The sequence below is a fragment of the Trichomycterus rosablanca genome, chromosome 26 (assembly GCF_030014385.1).
Source record: "Trichomycterus rosablanca isolate fTriRos1 chromosome 26, fTriRos1.hap1, whole genome shotgun sequence".
Lineage (NCBI taxonomy): Eukaryota > Metazoa > Chordata > Actinopteri > Siluriformes > Trichomycteridae > Trichomycterus > Trichomycterus rosablanca.
This window is the reverse complement of record NC_086013.1, coordinates 13276351-13297174: the sequence shown is the minus strand read 5'-3', so window position 1 is coordinate 13297174 and position 20824 is coordinate 13276351. Positions and strand designations below refer to the sequence as shown.

The 20824-nt window shown below is 38.1% G+C and overlaps 1 protein-coding gene across 1 annotated transcript; it reads right to left on the bottom strand.

Moving 5' to 3' along the window:
* Window positions 1–2641: 2641 nt before the first annotated feature.
* Window positions 2642–14340, bottom strand: adamts8a (ADAM metallopeptidase with thrombospondin type 1 motif, 8a). The gene is made up of 9 exons (XM_062989204.1): window positions 13645–14340; window positions 11424–11663; window positions 10507–10639; window positions 8468–8635; window positions 6693–6991; window positions 5279–5465; window positions 4999–5171; window positions 4425–4600; window positions 2642–4269 (listed from the first exon to the last, which is right to left on the bottom strand). The coding sequence occupies exons 1-9, from the start codon at window positions 14338–14340 to the stop codon at window positions 3534–3536; spliced, it is 2808 nt and encodes a 935-aa protein (XP_062845274.1). The 3' UTR covers window positions 2642–3533.
* Window positions 14341–20824: the final 6484 nt, after the last annotated feature.

The following is a 20824-nucleotide window of genomic DNA, read 5'->3' as shown; positions in this document are numbered from 1 at the left end:
ATTATTTATACAACACGTTTTCAGGGGTGTAACAAGTATTTTACATCAGAATGTAAAAAAAAATTACTAACAGAATGCAAATCTAGGGGTGTCCGAATCCCCCCTTTAAATTATAGTATCAAAGTATCAGTGCTTTCTAAATAGTCATAAAGATACTGGTGGCAAAGCTGCTGTGATGCAACGTGAATTTTAAGGACCTGTTTTTTCTCTTTTTTTAATTGACTGCTTTAAATTGGCCTCAAGTTAGTGAGTAAATGCACAAGTGTCACTCTCTAGAGTGTCTTTCCACCTTCTGTGCAGTGTTCAGCATCTTCTGGTGATGCTGGACCTATGATGACTCTAAACAAGATAAAGCAATCCATAAATGAATTAAAATAATAAATAAATAAAGAAAGATATTGCTGCCCCTACAATATAAATCAGACCATATAAAAATGTATACATTTATAAATTTAAATTGAAATATAAATGTTTTTACAGTTACAGATTATGCTATACTGTTTATGCCACAGTATGGCTAGATAGTTAGATCTGTGCTGCAACGGGTCACTAAACAGTGCTGTGATTATATATACATAAATTTTACATAACATCTTTATTTTTAAGTAAGATTGTTGGACAAAAAGGAAGAGACAATAGAATAAGTGAGATTGTAGTTGTAGTATATATCCATTTATATATGTATATCTCTCTATCCATCTTTTATATATATATATATACTGTATATATATATATATATATATCGCTTTAATATACAGAGACACCAACTAATTTTTATTGGTCTACAAGCCGTATTAATAAACACACACACACACACACTATATGGACAATAGTATTGGGATATCTACACATTACACCTCCAGGAGTTTTTATGACATCCCATTCTAAATACATAGGCATTATTATTGAGTTACCCCCTCATTTGCAGCTATAACAGCTGCTACTCTTTCACTTGAATTCAGTGTGCTCTTTTGAACAACCCATTCTTTCACAAATATTTTACAAAAGGGAGCCGGCTAGGTGCGCGCACACACACACACACACACACACAGTTGCAGTAGTCAGTAAAAGTGGCATTTTGTGTTGAATTTGGAGAAATCACCTGTTATATTAGTTGTGTTGAGCTATTTAAATTGGTCTTGTTTTATTGGTTTAAATCCATCCTACTTGCTTACATTTCAATCCGAATCATCTGACCATAGCAAATATCACACCAAATAAAAGTATTCAGTCATATTTAATTAATAATCATAACAGTTCATAACAGTTTTGTAGGACAGACAGCAGCAACAAGAAAAAAAAACAAATAAAGGTAGAAACAAACAATAAATATCATTAAAAGGAAGCTATAAAATAGCATCATACAAACCTTCATTGAAGGGATAGAATGCTTAGGTTTCAGATCTACATGTTTTACAACTTTCACAACTCATACAACAAATTTTCATTCAAAAGGAATGCAAACCCTTAGACTAAAATCATCAATTTGACTTTTTTGTTGTTTTATTGGGTCTGAGAAAGTTCATGGGCAAATATTACCTACATTTCTACTGATATAATCTTTATTCATTAATATGAAAATAAGTACTGTAGCCAGCTGCTTGACAACATTACCTTACCTTAGCAAGGCCCCATACTTTTAAGGACTTACATTGTACTCTGTTCATTTGTAAGTTGCTTTAAATAAAAGTGTCTGCTGTATGTCTTAAATGTAACAGAATCTGTGTTCACATTAATCTACAGCATAATATACAAACCACATTGCCCATTGTAAAATGCTATGGAATCAAGAATCTATGATTTGTTTTTCTAAAACATTTATTTGACTGACAATAGTACAAAGAAATTATTTCCAATGTGTCACTGACCAACTTGATTGTATTCAACACACTCAAAAAAAGTTGGGACGGGCAAAAAATGAGTAAAAAGTTTTTTAGAATATTTGTTATTTGTGACAAAGATGAAAAGACCAGCCAGACTGTTATTATTGAAAGCCATCATCTGTCATGGTAAGTGGGTGCATTAGTGCCCACGGCATGGGTGACCTGCATATGTTTGAAGGTAGCATTGACGCAAAGACGTGTATTGGGAATTTAGAGAGACATAAATCAGACCCACCACAACCCTGACCAGGATACAGCAGTGGCCAAACACAGACAATGAATGAATGAATGAGCTGCCATCGGGGTGCCATATTTTCCCACAAAACTGCAAAAGTTGACCCAAAGGATTAAAAAGTGTAATTACCATGAATGTGATGTCACACAGTGTAAAAACAAATTCTATACTTCTTTATATTTAAAAATTTGGTCAGTGAAAACATCTTTCTACTTTTGTCAGTTAAATCAAGGTTTAAAAGTATGAACAAATCACAGATTCTTGGGGTTATTGCACTTATTAAAACTTTTCCCGGGAAATGCAGTTTGTACATCACAAAAAAATATCAAATGTAATACTATAACAATCAGTACTTTTATTTTAATAATGTAATGTTTTTTTAAATAAACATTATATATTTATATAGGAATAACCATTATATCTTTAACCAGATAAATAGCCATCATTAAGCCAACAATCAGAGCCAAAGTCATTTATACACACTGTCCCTTATAGTATTAATGTAATGTAATCAACAGGCATGGTGTTCTTCAGAATAACATTTAGACACTGATATTCAAAAATACTATAATTGCTTAGCTATGCCTTAAAGCAGTGTCTAACATCCACTGCAATGCTTCATAACAGAAAACAGCTTGATTATCATAAGCAGACAAATTTTAATAGCTGATAACATGAAGTTGAATGCCCTCACTTTATCCAATAGCTCTCACATTGGTTTAGGTGATGTCTGCGTATGTTGTCACACATTCCTGTGTGACTAAAAATCCAGTGTTGAAATATGTAATCTGAAAAATTCCCTAGTATACTAACCAGCAAACTAGCAAATAAATTAATCATGTGACATTAAACATATTAGTCTGTATGAAGAATTAGCTTCAAAAAGGCAATAAAATTCAGTCAACAGAGACTAACACACCTACTTTTAAGGCTAATGTTTGCACAACTAAGGTAGGTTTTCAATTTTGACTAATATTTTGTTACACTCTCTGTCTGTTGTGACCTTTATGCACTGCAAATGGAGGTATTTGGCCAGTTAAATTGGGAATCAAATTTCAGGTTTGTGCAAAGGCAGTAACACTTCAAAACAGAATCCTCCTCTAAACCATTACAATGTATTATGTTTTGAGGTAGATATTAGTGGGGCAGGAAAACATCCTCAATAGTGATTACATGATTTTAAGGCAATATAGAAGAATATGAGAAACACTGATTAATAATCTCATAGCTCAAACCTTATACATAATGTCCTGATTAGGCTGATTAAATGTTTTAAGTTGGATTTTGTTTGCTTGTTTCTAAAGAATTTTTGGTTTGCTATTGAAATATAGCTCTCCTATCCACTACCTACCATATAAGTGGCAAACCTTGTCACCACTTCACCCTGTTCTTTGATGTGTGGAAAAAGCTCAGTTTTAACAGTCCTGATAAAAGCATTCTGTGGAAACAGACACTGGCTGCCTATCTGGATTGCACTTCTCTGGCTCCACAGCCTTGCCGGTGTAGTCCATGCACAGCACACTGCGCCGGCGCTCTCCTGGACCACAAGTCCGAGAGCAGGCTGACCATGGACCCATCTGCCAGACAGGGCAGGGCAGGTCACCACATGGCTGAATATCAGCTGGCCGCAGGTCAATGTCACAGGAGTAAGACGGGGCTCCTGACCTATCCTGACACTCAACACTTCTCCTGGACCAGCCAGCACCACAGCTTTTGGAGCACTCTGACCACTTGCCTAAGACCCATTCAGCTCCTCCAAATGTCAAGGTTAAATGTGGGGAGATGCTGTTCTCTGCCCTTGGCTTGCTGAATGGCATATCTCTGGGCAAGTAGAATGTGTATTTGATCCTGGGTGGTGAGGCTTCACCAGCTGTGGACAAGAGCTGGATTGTGATACTTTGTTGAAGCACTTGAAAGCTGATTAGTCGCTCCAGGGTGGTGGATGAGCCACTGTATCGAAGGACAGCACCTCGTACTGGAATGTCCTGTTCAGCTGTGGATACTGAAAAGTTCCCATTTAGGATGTAGGTTTCATCCTCTGCTTTTACTGCCAAGTAGTTGCCATCATGTTTGATGCCACGATGGCTTCGCTGCTTGATGTCAATGTTGGTGGCCCCAGCAGGAATGGTAACAATGTCATTGTAGCCAAAGCTGTAGAAAAAAAGATTTTTTGGAATATTGTTCGTAAGCATATAAAGATTTATAGCAAATAGTTATATTAATAGAACGTTAAAAATAAGTAGTCCAGCAATGTGTCTGTTCCAACTAAGCAATGTTGTTATAATTGATGTTTTTTTCCTACTTACTAAGCTTTGTTCAGAGAGCCACAAATTTTTTTGCAGCTTGTCCCATCTCCACCACAGACACCACATTTGTCCAGCCTAACATTGGAACCTATGATTTGGTCACATCCAGCCTTTATGCACTGGCCCTGGACACAGATGGATGTGGTATCTGGACCACATGTTGTACCATCCACAACCTGGTAATTAAAAAAGAAGGCTTAACTCGATGCAAAAGAAAGTGACAACATGACTTAATGGCCTGGAAGTTTTGAAGTGTTATTAAATGAAAACACATTCAGTAAATGGGATAATATTGTTCAGTATTAACACAAAGAAGCAAGGCAAGAGAGCAATGTAATGAGGTTACAAGAGAGTAACAGGGCTTGATGAGATTCAGATTTTACATTTAGCTACAGAGAAAACATTTCATGCTTTTGAATTTAGTGGAAAATGTAAAGATGTCATCAGTGCTGTGGAAAGAGGGAATACAGGAGAAATTTTAATAGTAAGCTCACTAGCGTAAAGGACACAAATCAAAGGACAGTGAAATTTACACAAAGATGTAAGAGTTGTTCGAAGACTACTGAAATATTACCTTGGCTTCAAAGACTTTAAATTCATTGCTGTTCTTTGCTCTGCAGAAAAGCTTGCACCGATCCCTGGGTGAAACACCAGCATACTTTGGAATCCATTGCTTTATGTTCCCGTGTACATCCAAGTAGCGGTCACTATTGTATTTTTCACATTGTTTCTCTCTAAAGCTCTCACCTGTAGATCACAAAATAGTCACTAGTTAACCACTTCATGATTACCACAGATTAATGACATTGTTGCTAATTTTCTAATAAGTAGACAAGAGAAGGCACAGTTGTTACCGTCATTTCCCGGACATGTCTGAATGTTGCAGGACTGGTATTTGACCCTCTGGCCCAAGCAGTAAGATCCTCCATTTTGTGGCACCGGATCTGTGCATTCCCGATAAGAGAACTCGACACCACCACCGCAGGTTCTAGAGCATACACCCCAGGGGCTCCATGCACCCCAGCCACCATTTACTGGTAACTACAATGCATGAACAAATTCTAGTATAAGTATCAATAAAGTCTATAATAATATATGATATGCATCAAAATTGTATATAATATTATATGAGTCTTTTCATGCATAGATGGGTCGTTGCTCACCACTTTTCCTAATGCAAATAATTTAGGTCTTTCACTGTCTACCATGCATAATAATGTAAGAATATTTTGGGAATTCTGAAAAGTCTACTGTTATAAATATAGCCACATGGGCTCAGGAGTACTTCAGAAAACTAGTGTCACTCAACACAGTCTACCCCGGCATCAATATATGAAAGTCTCATATGTGAAAACAAAGCCACACATATTTTTTTGCAGAAATAGGCCTGAGCTTTTATAATATTGACCAAATGACAGTGAAAACATGTGCTGAGGTCAGATAAGTCCACGTTTCAGCTTATTGGGAAAAAATAGACGTTGCGTTCTCCAACGAACTAGATCATGCCATTAAATATAGTAAGCTATTTCTGTATTGTGTTATTTTTAGCATTGTCTTTAGAGCTGTTGATGGCACTTCATGACCCCTGCTCTAACCAGACATGTTACGGTCAGACAGACATTGACCGTTTTCCAAGCATGGTGCTTGTAACATTTCATTTATTCCACTAATATATGCTGGCTAAGAGACCCCTTCTTACAGCCAGGATGTCCGGCATCTGAGGCTCACTTTTCTAAAGTGGCAGCCCCAAATATAATTTGCTTTATTTAGATGGCTTTACTAAATACAATGTGACCTAAATGAAAGATTAAAAAATCATAAGTTTCGTTTTAGTGCAAATAAACACTAAATGTGTCGGTTTCACATTGTTGCTTGCTCTCTATTTTACTGTGGCTTTTTTATTTCTGGTTGCTGGAGGAGGCATTTAAGAGCATTGATTGGGGCAGATTAATTTACAGCATCTATGTGAGTGTGCCTGATCCATGTCCTGCAGGACTAGATTTCAAAAGGTTAATAAAGTGTCTGACACAATGCAAAGATGACTTGCCTAGACACCTAATCTGTCTGAATATGTGCCAGCAAACAAAAAGTGGAAAATGAAATGTAGGAGCATGGCAGGAGCAACTGTTACAAAACACACAGAACAGTGGTAAACCAGTCAAGAGAACAATGCAAAAATATCTAGACTTTATCATGAATCTTTTCAAAACTTTAGCCATATACAAACAGGAATCATTCAGGCTTGTCAACATCCAATGTTACACATACCTGCTCCTCTTCCATCTCCGCCAGTGTGTTTAACACACACACACCGTTACGGCAGCTTATGTCCTCACCGCAGGGTGTGCCGTCTGCCCAGTGCAGGCTCCCATTACGAGTGGTACACTGCAGCGTGCCATCTTCACGGCACCATAGCTGAGTGCATGTTTGGTCTATTGGGGCATCTGAGCAGTGGACATATTCCTCTCCAAATGCCTGCTGACACTGGCGGTCCAGGCCAAATGTGTGGCCTGGAAGCTCATTCTGCAAAGGAATAGTCTGTTCCGGCATGTCCATCAGACAGTCACCTAAAACAGAATTAGCACAAAAGAATGAATTAAGGCTTTGTTATAGTAATGTTAAGACCACTGCTTTTTATTTAATTATACATACTGTACTATTAAGAAAGAATGCTACCAATTTCAGTATACAGTCTGGTTTGCCTGAAGTTTATACACGCTAGCAGTGCTGCTGACAGTAATATTTACTAAAACTGGTATGCACATCTGTAGCTTGAGGGAAGTATTTCCATAATGTGTGTTAGTCTGAACAGTCTCATCTAAGGATTTCCATTATGTAATCTAAAATGTTCTAGCTCCACCTGAACTCACTTTGGCTCAAAGATCCTAATCTTAAACACCTAAAAACTGAATCCTCTTAAACACAAGTCCTGATCCCTTTACTTTATCTCAAATTTGGACACCACTGGACACAGTCTAATATGCTTTTTTGTACTTTAGAAACAAAACTGATCAGTTAGAAGGGAAAAATAAACTACATGGGAGATTATTAAGTACTCAGACAATTCACTGTTGATTTTATAGCTCATATGTAAAATCTCCAAGTTTTCAACAAGATAATAACTGGGCTTTATCAGTACTCTTGTCTATCTGTAGCAACAGCAAGTCTAGTAAAGACAACATGTGCTTGGCAACCACAACACAGGAGAAGGAAAACAGTTGTTAAAGATGGAATGTGTTAGTCACTAAAGATGACACATAGGAAGAGCAAGAACAGGAGAGCTTAGACTAAAATATTGCCTGAGATAAATCAAGCCCTGGCGAAAATATGTCTGCTATTTTTCAGTGCTGATTTTACTTGCACAGTCAGGTTTTTCTCTATTTTTGTTTTTAGGGGAATCCTCTACTGAAGTGTGAGGTACCCTTTAGGAGACAGTAGAGATTTAATCTTGGAAAACCTTTGATGAATTCCTGTAGCAATCTCTGACATTCCTGCCAAGTTACGGCATCCTGACTACATTACGCTATAGTTGGGGCACAAAACAACCCAGAGAAAGAAAGAGATTCATGGTGTACATAGGTGGTTAGTATTTGACAATTTCAGCAAAATTACATTGTGTGGTTTTTCAGGTCTATTATTAGTGGTTAGGCAGCAAGTAAAGGCAGAGTATGTATACTGTGAAAAAAAGTGTGAGTGTTATAGATAGATTTCCACTTCACTGTAAGTACAAAATTATACAGTTTGGTTTTGTGGCAAGTTTCCACTAACTATATAATGACAGCTTAGAGATTTAACATAACTGTCTAGAATAGGTTATTAAATTATATTACATTTGGGCCTTAGTCTTTCAGAAGTAAATCAGTAAGACAACTTATAACGTTGTCTTAAATAAAAATCTGTCCACTGAGCTAGATAAACTGACTAATACAAACAAAATATGTAAGAAATAACTGTTTTCTCAACATTCTTCTACACTACCTGGTGTTCTCTATGAGAAGCCTTATGCAAACATGATGGGATCAATATGGTGACCCAGGCATTACCATGCCCACTGTCGAAGAACTCTGTGATGTACATGGCGCTGCATGGAGACCAGGGAAGCGTCTTGTTGAGATGGACAAAGAGAGGAGCCATTAGATGGTGTTCATCGATTTGCCCGAACAACTTCTCACAGTTGATGGAATCGTCATGTGGCATGCTAAGTATGTGGCCTTGGATAAAAAAAAAAAAAGAGATACAACAGAGAAAGAAAAATTATTGACATTTGTATACTTTGCACTCTCGCTTTATTTCCCAGATTCTACCTCTCTCTATAAATTCATATAGATGTGTTATATTCCACAATTGCTTTACCTAAACCCCATTAATCATTTACAGGGGCAGTTAAAAGCAGAGAAGGCCAAGCATTCACAAGATGCTACAAAGAATGTTGTTATATTCCAAAGAATGTTGTGACCATATTGGAACTAACATTAATTAACAGATTTTCCAACTTTTTCATGCCAGCTGGAGTGCATGGTATTATTATGACACAAAGGAAAAAATACTAAGAATTCCTGAAATCACTTAATTAAAAAACTATTTTGATGATTTTATGATTTGTAATGAGATAAAAAAAAACTTATTGTATTAATTATAACAAAGATGTAAAATAGAAGCATTTTCACAAGTGTTCTCAGACATATGACCCCTCTGTATTTAGACTTGACTTATTGCATCAACCCCAGACCTCTGCAGGCCTATCCAAATTCTTTTGGTTCCTTTGATTGTTAATGGCTCTGGACAAAATGTTCGAATATCTCCAGCTGCACTATATGTATACAAATCCCATTTCCCAAAAAAGTTGGGATGTTTTGTAAAATGTGACAAAACTCTGTTATTGGTTAAATCTCCATCCTGTATTTGACAAAAGTAGAAGTAACTTCAATGTTTTCACTGAACAGTTTACTTGTATTTTGTAAATAACAAATGTAGAAGTTGATGCCTGTAGCAACCTCAAAGAAGTTGGGACAAATGCATGTTTACCATAAACACATTCCTTTTCCTATAAGTTAAACTTTTTATTCGTTTGGGAAGTGAGAACACTAATTGTTGCAGTTTTGCAAGTGAATATTTGTCTGTTATTGCTTGGTTTAAGACTCAATTCTTCTTTTCATGATTTGCCATATATTTTTTTGTGATAGGCAACAGATCTGGATGGCAGGCCAGTCAAGCACATGCACTCTGTGTCTACAGAGCCACGCTGTTTTAGGGCCTGTAAAAAGAGGACCGACATTTTATAACCAAGGACTTTTCAGGAGAACATACATCTCTTTAAGATTCTAATAAATGCCTTAGTGTCAATGGTACTTTCACACATGTGCAAGTCCCCTATGCCATGGGCATGTGTTTTCCAAAAACAGGTGAAATGTGGACTCATTTGATTAAAGTTCCACTTTCTTTTGTTCCTTTTGCGATGAGCTCAACCCAGAGACCTCGGTGGATAGAACTGATGTATGATATCTTCTTTGCGAAAAACTTGCTAATGTCAGCTTGCATTTCTTAATGCAGCAGCAGACTGTGTAACGGCTGTTCACATGTGGCTATATTTATCACAATTATCAGTGTAACAGTTTCTTATGCAATGCCATCTGAGGGCTTGAAAGTCACAGATATGGTGAAAGACCTTCTCTACTTGCAATCCTGCAAACAGAAATATTTGTATCTTTTATACTCATGATGCCCTCACCTGTAAGAAATGTACCAGTTTATTGTGGAATGTTTAAAAAAAGTTACTTTAATATTCATACAAAATACAATTATGTTGGTCAGTGAAAACATCAAAAAATTGTATTTGTTAAATAAAGGTTTGGAAGAATTAACAAATCACAGATTCATAATGACATAAATTTGATCGTGGAAACTGCTCCAGCAAAGCTGAGATGATTGAATACACATTAATGAATGGCTCACTCTAAATTTGGGTTGTCCACACTGCTCCCGACACTCTGCGGGCATTAGATGTCAGACAGAGGCACAGAGTGGAATCTGATGGCATTTAAGTGTGCATGTGTGTGTGTGTCTGCATGTGTGTGAACTGTACCAAGCTCATGTGACACAGTGAAGGCTGCCTGGAGGCCGTTGTCCTCTATGACTGAACAGCTTCTTTTGGGGTCACACATGGTTCCTACATCAGCTACACCAAGGGTGTCACAATGCTTATGTCCACAAATGTCCTGGAGGAGGAAAGAAACAAGAAAAAAGATAGTAGTGAGGTTTTTGGAGTAAGATAAAGATACAAAGATTAAAATAAAAGGTTGGTAAGTAGAGGATAGTAAGGGGGGCATGTTTTAGACACTGATATCCAGACGTCTCTCCATTAATTCCAGACAGACTTTTTTCCCCCCAAGTAGGCTCTTGCCAGCAAAACATATTTGTCAGTGTTTCCATCATAAAACGAAGCAGATACATGGCAGAATAAAAAGTGAGAGAGCCTTTAACTTTGTAACGGCTGATCTGCACAGTTTACTTTCAAAGCCAAATATTTTCTCCTATGTATGCTGGTCCCAGCTTGTGTGACCTTGCTTAGTGAGGGTGGTTCCAAAGTATCACTTGGAGACAAGAAGTCACCATGGCCTCTTAACAAATCCACAGGTTTCCTAAAAACATCAGACTGTGCTCAACCCTTTAACTGCTCTAACCTTTATGCTATAACCTTTTTCATAACAAATGTGTTGAATTCTTACAAATTTTGCCAAGTGTCAAGTAAGTGTCCCTTTCAATTGTTTAATTTAATGACCCAGATACTTTCAATAGTCAACAATGGATTAGGTCGACCCTAACATTATCATTAGCCTATAGCCAGACTTAAATCAAAAGCAACATAGGAAATGTAAACACCAGTGTAGTGTTATCATTATTTAAAAAATAAAGTAAATGTTCAAAAAGGCCAATTATTACTATCAAACCAGTCAAGCACCTGCTTGGAAAAACAGACATGCTTTTTGTTTTCAGGTTTACCTCTCTGGTGAACAGGATGGCAGTGTCGTAATGCTCGGGGTGGCGTGAACTCAATGGATTGAAGTCCTGTTGCCAGGCACAGAAATTTCGTAGAAACACATGTCCATTTTTGGACACTTCAGGTCCCACATCCTCATCCTCCACCATCAACATCTTCACCACCACCAGGCTCACAGCATTCTTCAGGCTGGGATGGGCAAAGAGCTGTGCAGCCATTCCCATTATAGTCAGTAGGTAATGCTGCATGAAATAATCCAAAAAAAACAAACAAAGAAATAAGAGACTGTAAGAGATTGTTTAACATTCAAATATTTAAAAGTTTAAATATACCATGCTGTACAGCCAGTAGGTTGCTACTAATCAAAGGTATAACACCCAATGTGCAGACATTAAGCAATGCCTTTACCCTAAATGCTAAAAGCAAGTTACTTTTAGAATATACTCAACCTGAAAACTATATTTTCTCAACTCTCAGTGCTTCAGGTAAACTTTAAAATGTGTCAGAATTTGTAAAAGCATGGTTGCTGGTGCCCAGAAAGTGCTCAACAAACATCAATGGTTGTGTCTGAGGGAGGAAAGGTCAGATATATAATGTCTTCTTCCACTGCAATACTCATTCATGCTGTCTAGAGATCTACATCTAAAATTTAAATCTGGCAATTAACCAGAAAAAAGTCGCTTTCTTATCTTAATCTCTAGTCGAGATGGTGCTAAGTCACACTTAATGCCAACAGCTTAATTAAATCTTTTCCTGTCTTTTGCTATATATCTATTGCAATCCCACCAAGGCACAGTCAAATCAAGTCATATTAATAAGACATCAATGTACAGTATATAACAGCAGATCAGGATTTTATGTGTAATAGAAAAATTTTATTTTTGCTTTAATCTAGCAATGATTTAAAACGTCAACCCCTCAAACACCATTTCTTAAATGCTGTCAGTCAGTGTGATCTCAGATTTCGTGCCAAACAGTTTCATAAAGCTTGGTGCCAGTAAATGTTGTTCACTGTTTGAGGCTTACACACTGTATCAGAACTAGTGCTGAAATAAGATCTTTCACATTCCATAATGCCAGTTTTTTTTTTGTTTTTTTTAATAGTAGGGGAAAAAGTAAAGGGGACAAAATTTATGGCCTCTTGTTATTCATTCACAATCTGAAACCAAAATCAATGGTGCACTTGACATCAAAAAGTGATTATAATTAAATATATTTATATTCATCACTGCTACAGCCGGTACTTAACAGTACTTGTTCCTAATGAAACAAAAAATGATTACAAATTAAACAAGCCAAGTAAGGGTAGTGTAAATGAACTCTCTCCAGCTTTTATTTAGACAGGAACTTGCTGTAGGGAATGCCTGATCAACAAAATGTGGAGCTGTGGTAAACATTTGTGGCCACAGCTTTTGTGAGCAAGGCAGTCAACATAGCAGGACTGTGCGGTCTAGTTTATGTGCAGAAAAGCAATAAAAAAGTGCATGCCGTAAATAGTTCTGGAGAGATGTACTAAACATCCTTGCATAACCATCTGCCTCTTGACAAGTCAGCCTTCAAGAAGCCTTTGAGAAAATAGCTCTGTGAGAATGAAAGTTTGCAAAAGACAAGTGCAAGGTGCACGGTTTTAGGCCATGTGCAAAACCTTTACCTGCAGAGTAGGCTACCTTAAAATAATAGTGTATTATTTCTGGCATGCTTTATGGTATGCTGGTGTGTGGTTTGGGGCATAACTTTAGGGTCAGTTGTAAAGTAGGTTATATAAGGTGGCTTTCTGTTTTAACCTACTCCTTAACTGGTAGATGCCAACATATACAACAGATTATGTAATTATGTTCTGACAACCTTCACCAACCTTTAACTTGGTGTTCACCTGTCTGAAGCTTTCTGGAGATTAGGTTAACTAGAGGTGGTGACAGCTAAGTAAGACTATATGTATGTTAATTAAAGGGAAGTAGTAATCAACTTTAGGTTTAAGAATTTTAAAATGCTATGGTAGATGCAGACTGGAATATTGCAATCGAGTTTTTGGATTACTACAATGCAATAGCATTGCAGAACAATCTTGTTACATCCTTAAATGTTTTATGTCAACTTTCTAAATACATCCAACACAACTATGCTGGCGGTTGTAAGACTGATGTTTGCTGGGTATCTACTACCATCTGTTCAATTTTCAGTAATTAGACAGTTTTACACTCTTTGTGCAAGATGAAAAAATACCTTGATGTCATCTCCATAGAAACGCGTCATGGAGGTGTCCGCCACTACCAAGGTCTCGATGTACCTCGCGGATGACACGAACCTTCTTTCCCGCCTCGGTTCCCTTTCCTCAAGTTTGGTAGGTTCATCAATGACCTGCTTCAGGACATCCTCATCCTCATCCTCAGTCTCTCCTTCAGTGCTGGTACCTCTGGTGAAAACTCTCCTCTTGACGACGTGCGCCTGAGAGACAGTCTCACCTGCTCCTCCAGTGCGCACTCGGACCGGCTGAATGAAGTACTCGTTACCACGAGTCACAAACGTTCCCTGGATGCCTTGACAGAGACTGATGGAGACCAGCGATTTCTCATCACTGTTCACGGTACCGGTGTGGAAACAGTCCCTGAGATCCTGTCCGCCCTCGAGCGTGGTCAGGACATCCTCGAGGACGCGCTCGTGTCCAGAGCCGTTCAGGACTGACTGGAGTTGATTCGCTTTGATGCGCTGAACGTGTAACGTCGGGGACATAAAGCTGTCGTCCGGTGTCAGGTGAAGAGTGAAAACATCACCGAAAGCCTTTATTTGGAAAACAAGTTTCTCCTTACTGCTCCTTAATGAAAGTTTGACAGGTACCGTCACCTCCGACTCCAAATACTCGCATTTTACAAGCCAGGCGAACAAAGCTGTGACTAAAATACTATAAACGTGACGCCTCATGGTAACCGCTGATGTTCAGGTTTTCAGGTGAATGAAAAAATGACCTTACTGGCTACTTACACCGAACACTACAAACTTGCAGATGTGGGATGAAATCTCCAGCTCGAGGTGAAACAGGTTCGTTATTCATTCACAGTAAAGCTCAAAGTCACACCTGCTTTATTTTAAAAGCAGAGATCTGCACAACACGTTCCAGCCGACTGTACTGTGTGTGCGCGCCCCCGGTCTGCGGTATTTATACACTTGCGATCTTCTAACTTGCGAGATTTATTTCCGATACTTCAGCCGACCGGGCGTCCTCCTCCTCCTCCTATTTCTCCTCCCTTACTTCGCGCAGCTTCGCGGTTTCCGATCCAATGGGGGCTCCAGGCCACTCCCCATTCTAAACGGCGCAAGTCTGCCTATTATTAACTGACTGGACGGCGCACGTACAGACTAGACACGTGCTCCGGCGCGTGGAAGCTTTTGAACCCGGTGCTGGTGCTGCCAGATTGTGTTGCTTCCCGCAAATTCATCTATTTTTATTCACAAGTGATTGGCCTTGGCCTTGTTTATATATGCTGGCAAAGTTACAGCTCAGGATGGTTTTAACAACTGTTTAAACAACAATGTGGTGTGTATTCGGGAAGGAATAGGTTTCTTGTGACAGTACTGATAACACTCTTAAGCACTGGTACTTGATGTTATCCACAAAGTGGCGGTGTGGCTGCATGTGTGCAAGTAGATAGATAGATAGACAGATACAGACAGACAGACAGACAGATAGATAGATAGATAGATAGATAGATAGATACATACAGAACAGACAGACAGACAGACAGACCACTTTATTAATCCCAGAGGGAGTCAAGTATTACAACAGCTCAAGGTACAATAGAAAAAAGTATTAAGTAAATAAAAGACTCAGTTAAAAATTATTAATTAAATAGGCTAAAGGTGCATACGAAATATTAAGTAAGTATTGCAGTACAATGTTGGTAGGAATAAATATATATGCAATATGTTATATAATAGAAAAATTACAAAAGTGTCTTGGGCATTAAATGTCCAGAGATGTGCAATGACATAAACAGAGTGGCAGATCATGCTTCATGAGTCTGTCCTAATAGTCCTGGTATTAACTCAGTGAGCGATGATGTCCCGGCAAACTAGGATCAAGCTACATCTGATCCTTCATTAGTGGTGCAGCTCATACAAGGTTACTATGAACATCTCTCTTCGTTAATAAGATTGAGTCTTAAAAACCTAAAGCACCGTTTCACAACTGTGGTCATGGAGTGCCCCCTCCCTCCAGCACACCTACATCAACTGTTCATTTGATAAAAAGTTGTGGGTGTGCTGAAAATGCATGACATGTCTGGGATAGAGGAACCCTTGACCAGGACTTTGGAATAAAGTGAAATGTTTTATACATTCTTGTTTTATGCATCACTGTGGAAAAGTGGGAGTCAATGCCTGACTTGTTTGTGATCAACAACCAATTCTCTTGTATGTAACTTTTATGCAAAACACTATGGAATTGGCTTGTCCTGACTGTATAAAACAAACAAAGCAAATTTGACCTTTTCTATGCATTACTGGGATTATTACTTCAAACTGTCTGAATTTGCAGTCACACATTCCTTAAACAATTGAAGAATATCAAACATTTAATAGAGGGAGCAACAAAGGAGGGATAAGAAAATCCAGTCTCTGAGAGGCTAGAACAAAACAATACAGGCAGACATCATTCAAGCAATTAACAAAACTAACCAATCAGTATTTCCCTGTCAAACATGTTTCCATCAGCATTCAAGTGTTCTAAGCAGTTTGCACACGTGTGTTTGAGCATATTTTGGAGTAAAAACTAAAGGGAAGGTAAAATTTTGTTGTTCATTTTTAACCTTTAACTATGTATCCGTGAACTCATCGTGGTTTAAATAGAAATAGATTTTACAATGACTACTAGAGGCACCAAAACACGGGATGTGTTTTAACTACTGAGAAAACTTGTGGATCGGACTTGATCTGCATAAAGATTAGAATTTAAATATTGAGGAAAATAAAACAAGTAAATAAAAAATCTGCTGGCAGCATAAAAATTCCATCTTAAACTGGACTTTATCCCTTTGTCATTTGTTTCCAGGGTTCAAAGGTTAAACGCATAGAGCATTAATGGATGGATATTAAATAGTCAGATGCACTGTAGACATGTTAGACATGTTAATTTCACATTAGCAAGAAACATCCAAAAAGGAGGTATTTTTAAATTCATTGAACTCAAGTCGTAGTAGATCTAATTCTATTTTGTCCACAGACTGCCTTTGATGCTGTGCCATTTACTATTTCAGTGTCATAAGTTCTCTCTTCTCAAGTTGGCTACTAAAATTAATACCATCAGGAATTACTACCATTTAATTGCTATTTGATATGTCTGTAAGTGGGGTTACTTTAGGTGAGCCAGGCTCATTTAACCTTAATCAGCTTTAAAAGTGATTTCTCACATTTATGTTTGAAATTCAAAGGTAATTTTCACATTAATGCATTGCTTTGTCCCAACAATATTTTCTGAAAGCCTAACACTGGCAGTGAGGCAGTAACACACCTCAAATAGTTCACAAATCAATTAAAGAGTACATTAATCCATTCACTCACTCACTCACTTATACTTTAGGTGAACTTAGAGTGGGCAATCCACTTACTGACATGGGAAACCTGGAGTCTCCCAATCAAAGGTTGCTGTCTTTGATTCTGTGCACTTTTTAATGTAACATGTACTGTTCCAATAAGCAAATGTGACAGTATTAAACAGATTGGACCAGTTTGTCCAAACTGATTATATTTTGTGTCTTGTCAAACTAGTAAAGTAAAACTGTCACTTTTCAATAATATATAAGATAGATATTCATGGACAGTGTATACACCCCCCAAGAGCAGTATATTCTTTGTATCCATGCATTTAGGATTTGGAATTAACTTTAGGCTTAAAATCTTACCCCTCCAAAACATCGGTGTACATCCCAGCATACGTCTCTTTTTTATTTTAGCTTCTTCTGCTTCATTGTCTCTTGCACGGTACCCTACAGCATTTACATTTTCAACATTGAGCAGATGCTTTTATTCAAATCGAGGGTGTGGGTTAAGGGCCTTGCTCAAGGGCCCAACAGTGGCAACCTAGCAGTGGTGGGGTTTGAACCAGCAACCTTCTGGTTACTAGTTCAGTACTAGGCTACAACTGCCCAACAGCACAATATGATACTTATCTAAATCAAAACTGTGCTGTTTTATATTACATAAGGGTACCAGTTAAAGTAGAAACAGTGTGTGCTGAAGGTGAGGCTGGGAAAGCATTATTATCTGTGAGATGCTGAGAGCAAATACTGTAAACAATAGCTGTAGCCCAGTTTTTAAGTTTTTACCTTATTTGTTATTTTTTTAAATATGACTATTATATGACAAGAATAATCAGTGTTTAAAAAGCGGCATGGGATAAATTGTTAATTATGTTTATTTTTAGTTTATTTTAGATCATTACTAGCATGTACAGTAATCATTTTGGTTTTGTTTATTTAAAATGATATTTCTTGAAGAACATTGTGTGTATAATTCATTCACAGTTGGAATGTGAAATGCTCTACATAGATCATCATGACAGCTTTGTCCAATATAACAAAACTAATAATGAAAAAGGTTTCAGTAAAATTACGCCTCATTTAAAGCTGATTATTTTAGTGGATACAAAAATGAACCATTCTAAGGAAGTTCTGAGGTGGTCATTACCGTCCAGTTACTCACCAGACTCACCAGAAGCTCCACTGGGTAGCGCGGTTGTATTAGCTTTACTGTGGTGTTTTAGTGTGTTACTTTTCAAATAAATAAAATACACATCATCCTTTTACTATTTTTCAAGAAAAAAAAAAAATAATACATTTAAAGAAAAAGTTAAAACAGACAATTCTATTTTACAGTCGATTGCTGATTATGCAAAAGCGCTCAGTTCATGTTCTTACTTTGTTTTCTGTACCACCAGATGGCGCACTTGTATTTTATAAGCAGCACATGCACCAGCTGAGGTGTTCTGTAATTTGATGACACTACAGGTGAGTGTAAACAGTAGATCTAAATCATGCATCATTCTGAATAATTTTATCAACATAGTCAACATGTTATAAACGAACTATATTTTTTCACTATTAATATTTTTCTCAAAAACTACAGTATTGTGATTAATCAGGACCTTATTAGTGATTTTGACAGGATCGTTACAGTAAAGTGGAATGCTCACTGTAGTTGTGTGACTGTTTGAAACACTAAGTGCAAGGTGGGATACATATACTGTGGACAAGGTTCTAGTCCATTGCCAAGCACCACTTTGGAATAAAGGCCACATCTAACAATAGTCCTACTTTGTCAAAGTTGGCCACTGGCTCTCTTTACATTTTCAGCATTTAGCAGATGCTTTTATCCAAAGGGACTTACAGTACTGTGACAGTATACTATCTAAGCAATTGAGGGTTAAGCGCCTTGCTCAAGGGCCCAACAGTGACAATCTGGCAATGGTGAGGCTTAAATCCAGCGACCTTTTGACTACTAGTCCAGTACCTTAACCGCTAGGCTACAACTGCCCCTCTTTGTTATATATAGTAAGCATTCTCTGTTTATACCCATTTTAAAGTTTTAATATCCACCAGATTTTAATAATAATATGATACAAATTGTCCTTGTGGTCTTTGGTCCTATGCTCTTGTCAATGTTCATTTAGTATAAGGGAGAAGCCACCAAGTACTTCAAATGAAGTTCTCAGTTTTTTTTCCTTTACTGTGGTTTGCAGTCACAAAGTAAGAGCAATGTTACATAACTGTATAAGCCAAAATGGCTTACAATGCATTGACCACTGGACAGCTGAATTCGAGCTTGAAAGACAGTGATCCCATACAGTGACAAACTCGAGAACAATAAATAATGACTTTAGTGTATCACGACCACAAAACTTTCATAAGCCGTTATAAATCTTAGGCACTGTACTTCTCTGCCACTGGCCAAACCTGTGCTAATGCTTCCAAAAATATATTTTCCATTTACTCATTTAATTAAGTTTCAGTGGCTGCTTTATCCAGTTCAGGGTGGAAGTAGTTCTGAAGCCTAACCTGGGAATACTGTGCACAAGGCAAAAATAAGACTTAAACAAGACCACTGTCGTGTGCGGGCCATCAGAAATGTACTCACTTATTTACATTTACACCCAGGCTTTTTTCAGAGTAGCCAACATACCTACCGCCATGTTTTTGTTACCACCAAACTGATAGTACTTTTGTCCATTTTCTTTTGTCTATATAGGGTATTGCTGGAGTAGGCACTGGACGCATTGTGTCCCTAATTAGGACGAAGCAGTTACTGGACATAATGAATGATTTTCCTCTGTGGTTTCCTTTCAGTGTGATTTAATTATTATTCAGGTTACACAAATCATGCTCAGTGATTCGTTTTGATCCTGGTGCAGAAAACAGAAAAAACTAACATTTATTTACTTATAATGGCAATACATCTACTGCCTGTTTTTGGGAGGTGAATGAAAGCCAGAGTGGGCCTACACATAGGAAGCCCACACAAACACTGTTAGTGTTTCCATAAACAGTGAAAGAGACAATGATGGAATCCAGGTTCCAGGATTACTGCGCTGCCTACAAAACACGTTCGTGATGATTAATGTAAATGTAATATAAATGACCCTTGTGACACGCCTCACCGGCCACCACTCCTCTTGGGTGTAGTTTTTGGACAATGTTCATTTATTCAGGGGCGTAACTAGGGGGGACAAGTGCACTGGGGCCCATGGCAGGGAGGGGGCCGACATGAACTCACTTCACTTTAATTTAATTTCACCCACCTTTAATTCATTCTGATCAGCTATCAGCATGCAGCATATATATACTGGGGCCCATGAGCTCCTAGTTACGCCACTGCATTTATTTAATAATGTTTTACACACCCTGGTTACACAAGTTCAATGTCAAACACAGTCATGGACAATTTTGTATCTTTAATTGACCTCACTTGCAGATCTTTGGGTGGAAACTGGAGGTCCTGGAGGAAACCCACACAGACACGGGGAGAACATGCAAACTCCACATAGTAAGGACCCAGACCGCCCAGGTGACCGAACCCAGGTTGGGGACCGAACCTTCTTGCTGTGAGGCGACAGTGCTACCCACTGAGCCATCGTGCCACCCCTTTTGGACGATGCAAATGTTTAAAAAATAAATGTATGGTAACTTTTTCTATCATCTGTCTGTGGCTGCAGAATCGGCCGGACACGCAGTGTGGGAGGAAACCCCACTCTAACTCAGCGCGCGCCAGAGTGATGGTGCAAACCGCGAGACATTAGCCAATCAGCGCACCGGAACCCCCCCTCCAAAAAATGACAGGCGCGCGCTGTTTACACATGACGCGCTTTCATAAAGCCGGCAGACGTGGAGGGACGCTAGAGTATCCTGGTGCAGGACGG

Excerpts from the sequence above, each read along its gene's own strand:
- adamts8a (XM_062989204.1), bottom strand. The coding sequence starts at position 14,340 with ATGAGGCGTCACGTTTATAGTATTTTAGTCACAGCTTTGTTCGCCTGG. Across the intron at positions 10,640-11,423 it reads CCATCCTGTTCACCAGAGAG|GACATTTGTGGACATAAGCA; the intron begins GTAAACCTGAAA and ends TTCCTCCTCCAG. Across the intron at positions 5,466-6,692 it reads CGGAGATGGAAGAGGAGCAG|TTACCAGTAAATGGTGGCTG; the intron begins GTATGTGTAACA and ends CATGCATTGTAG.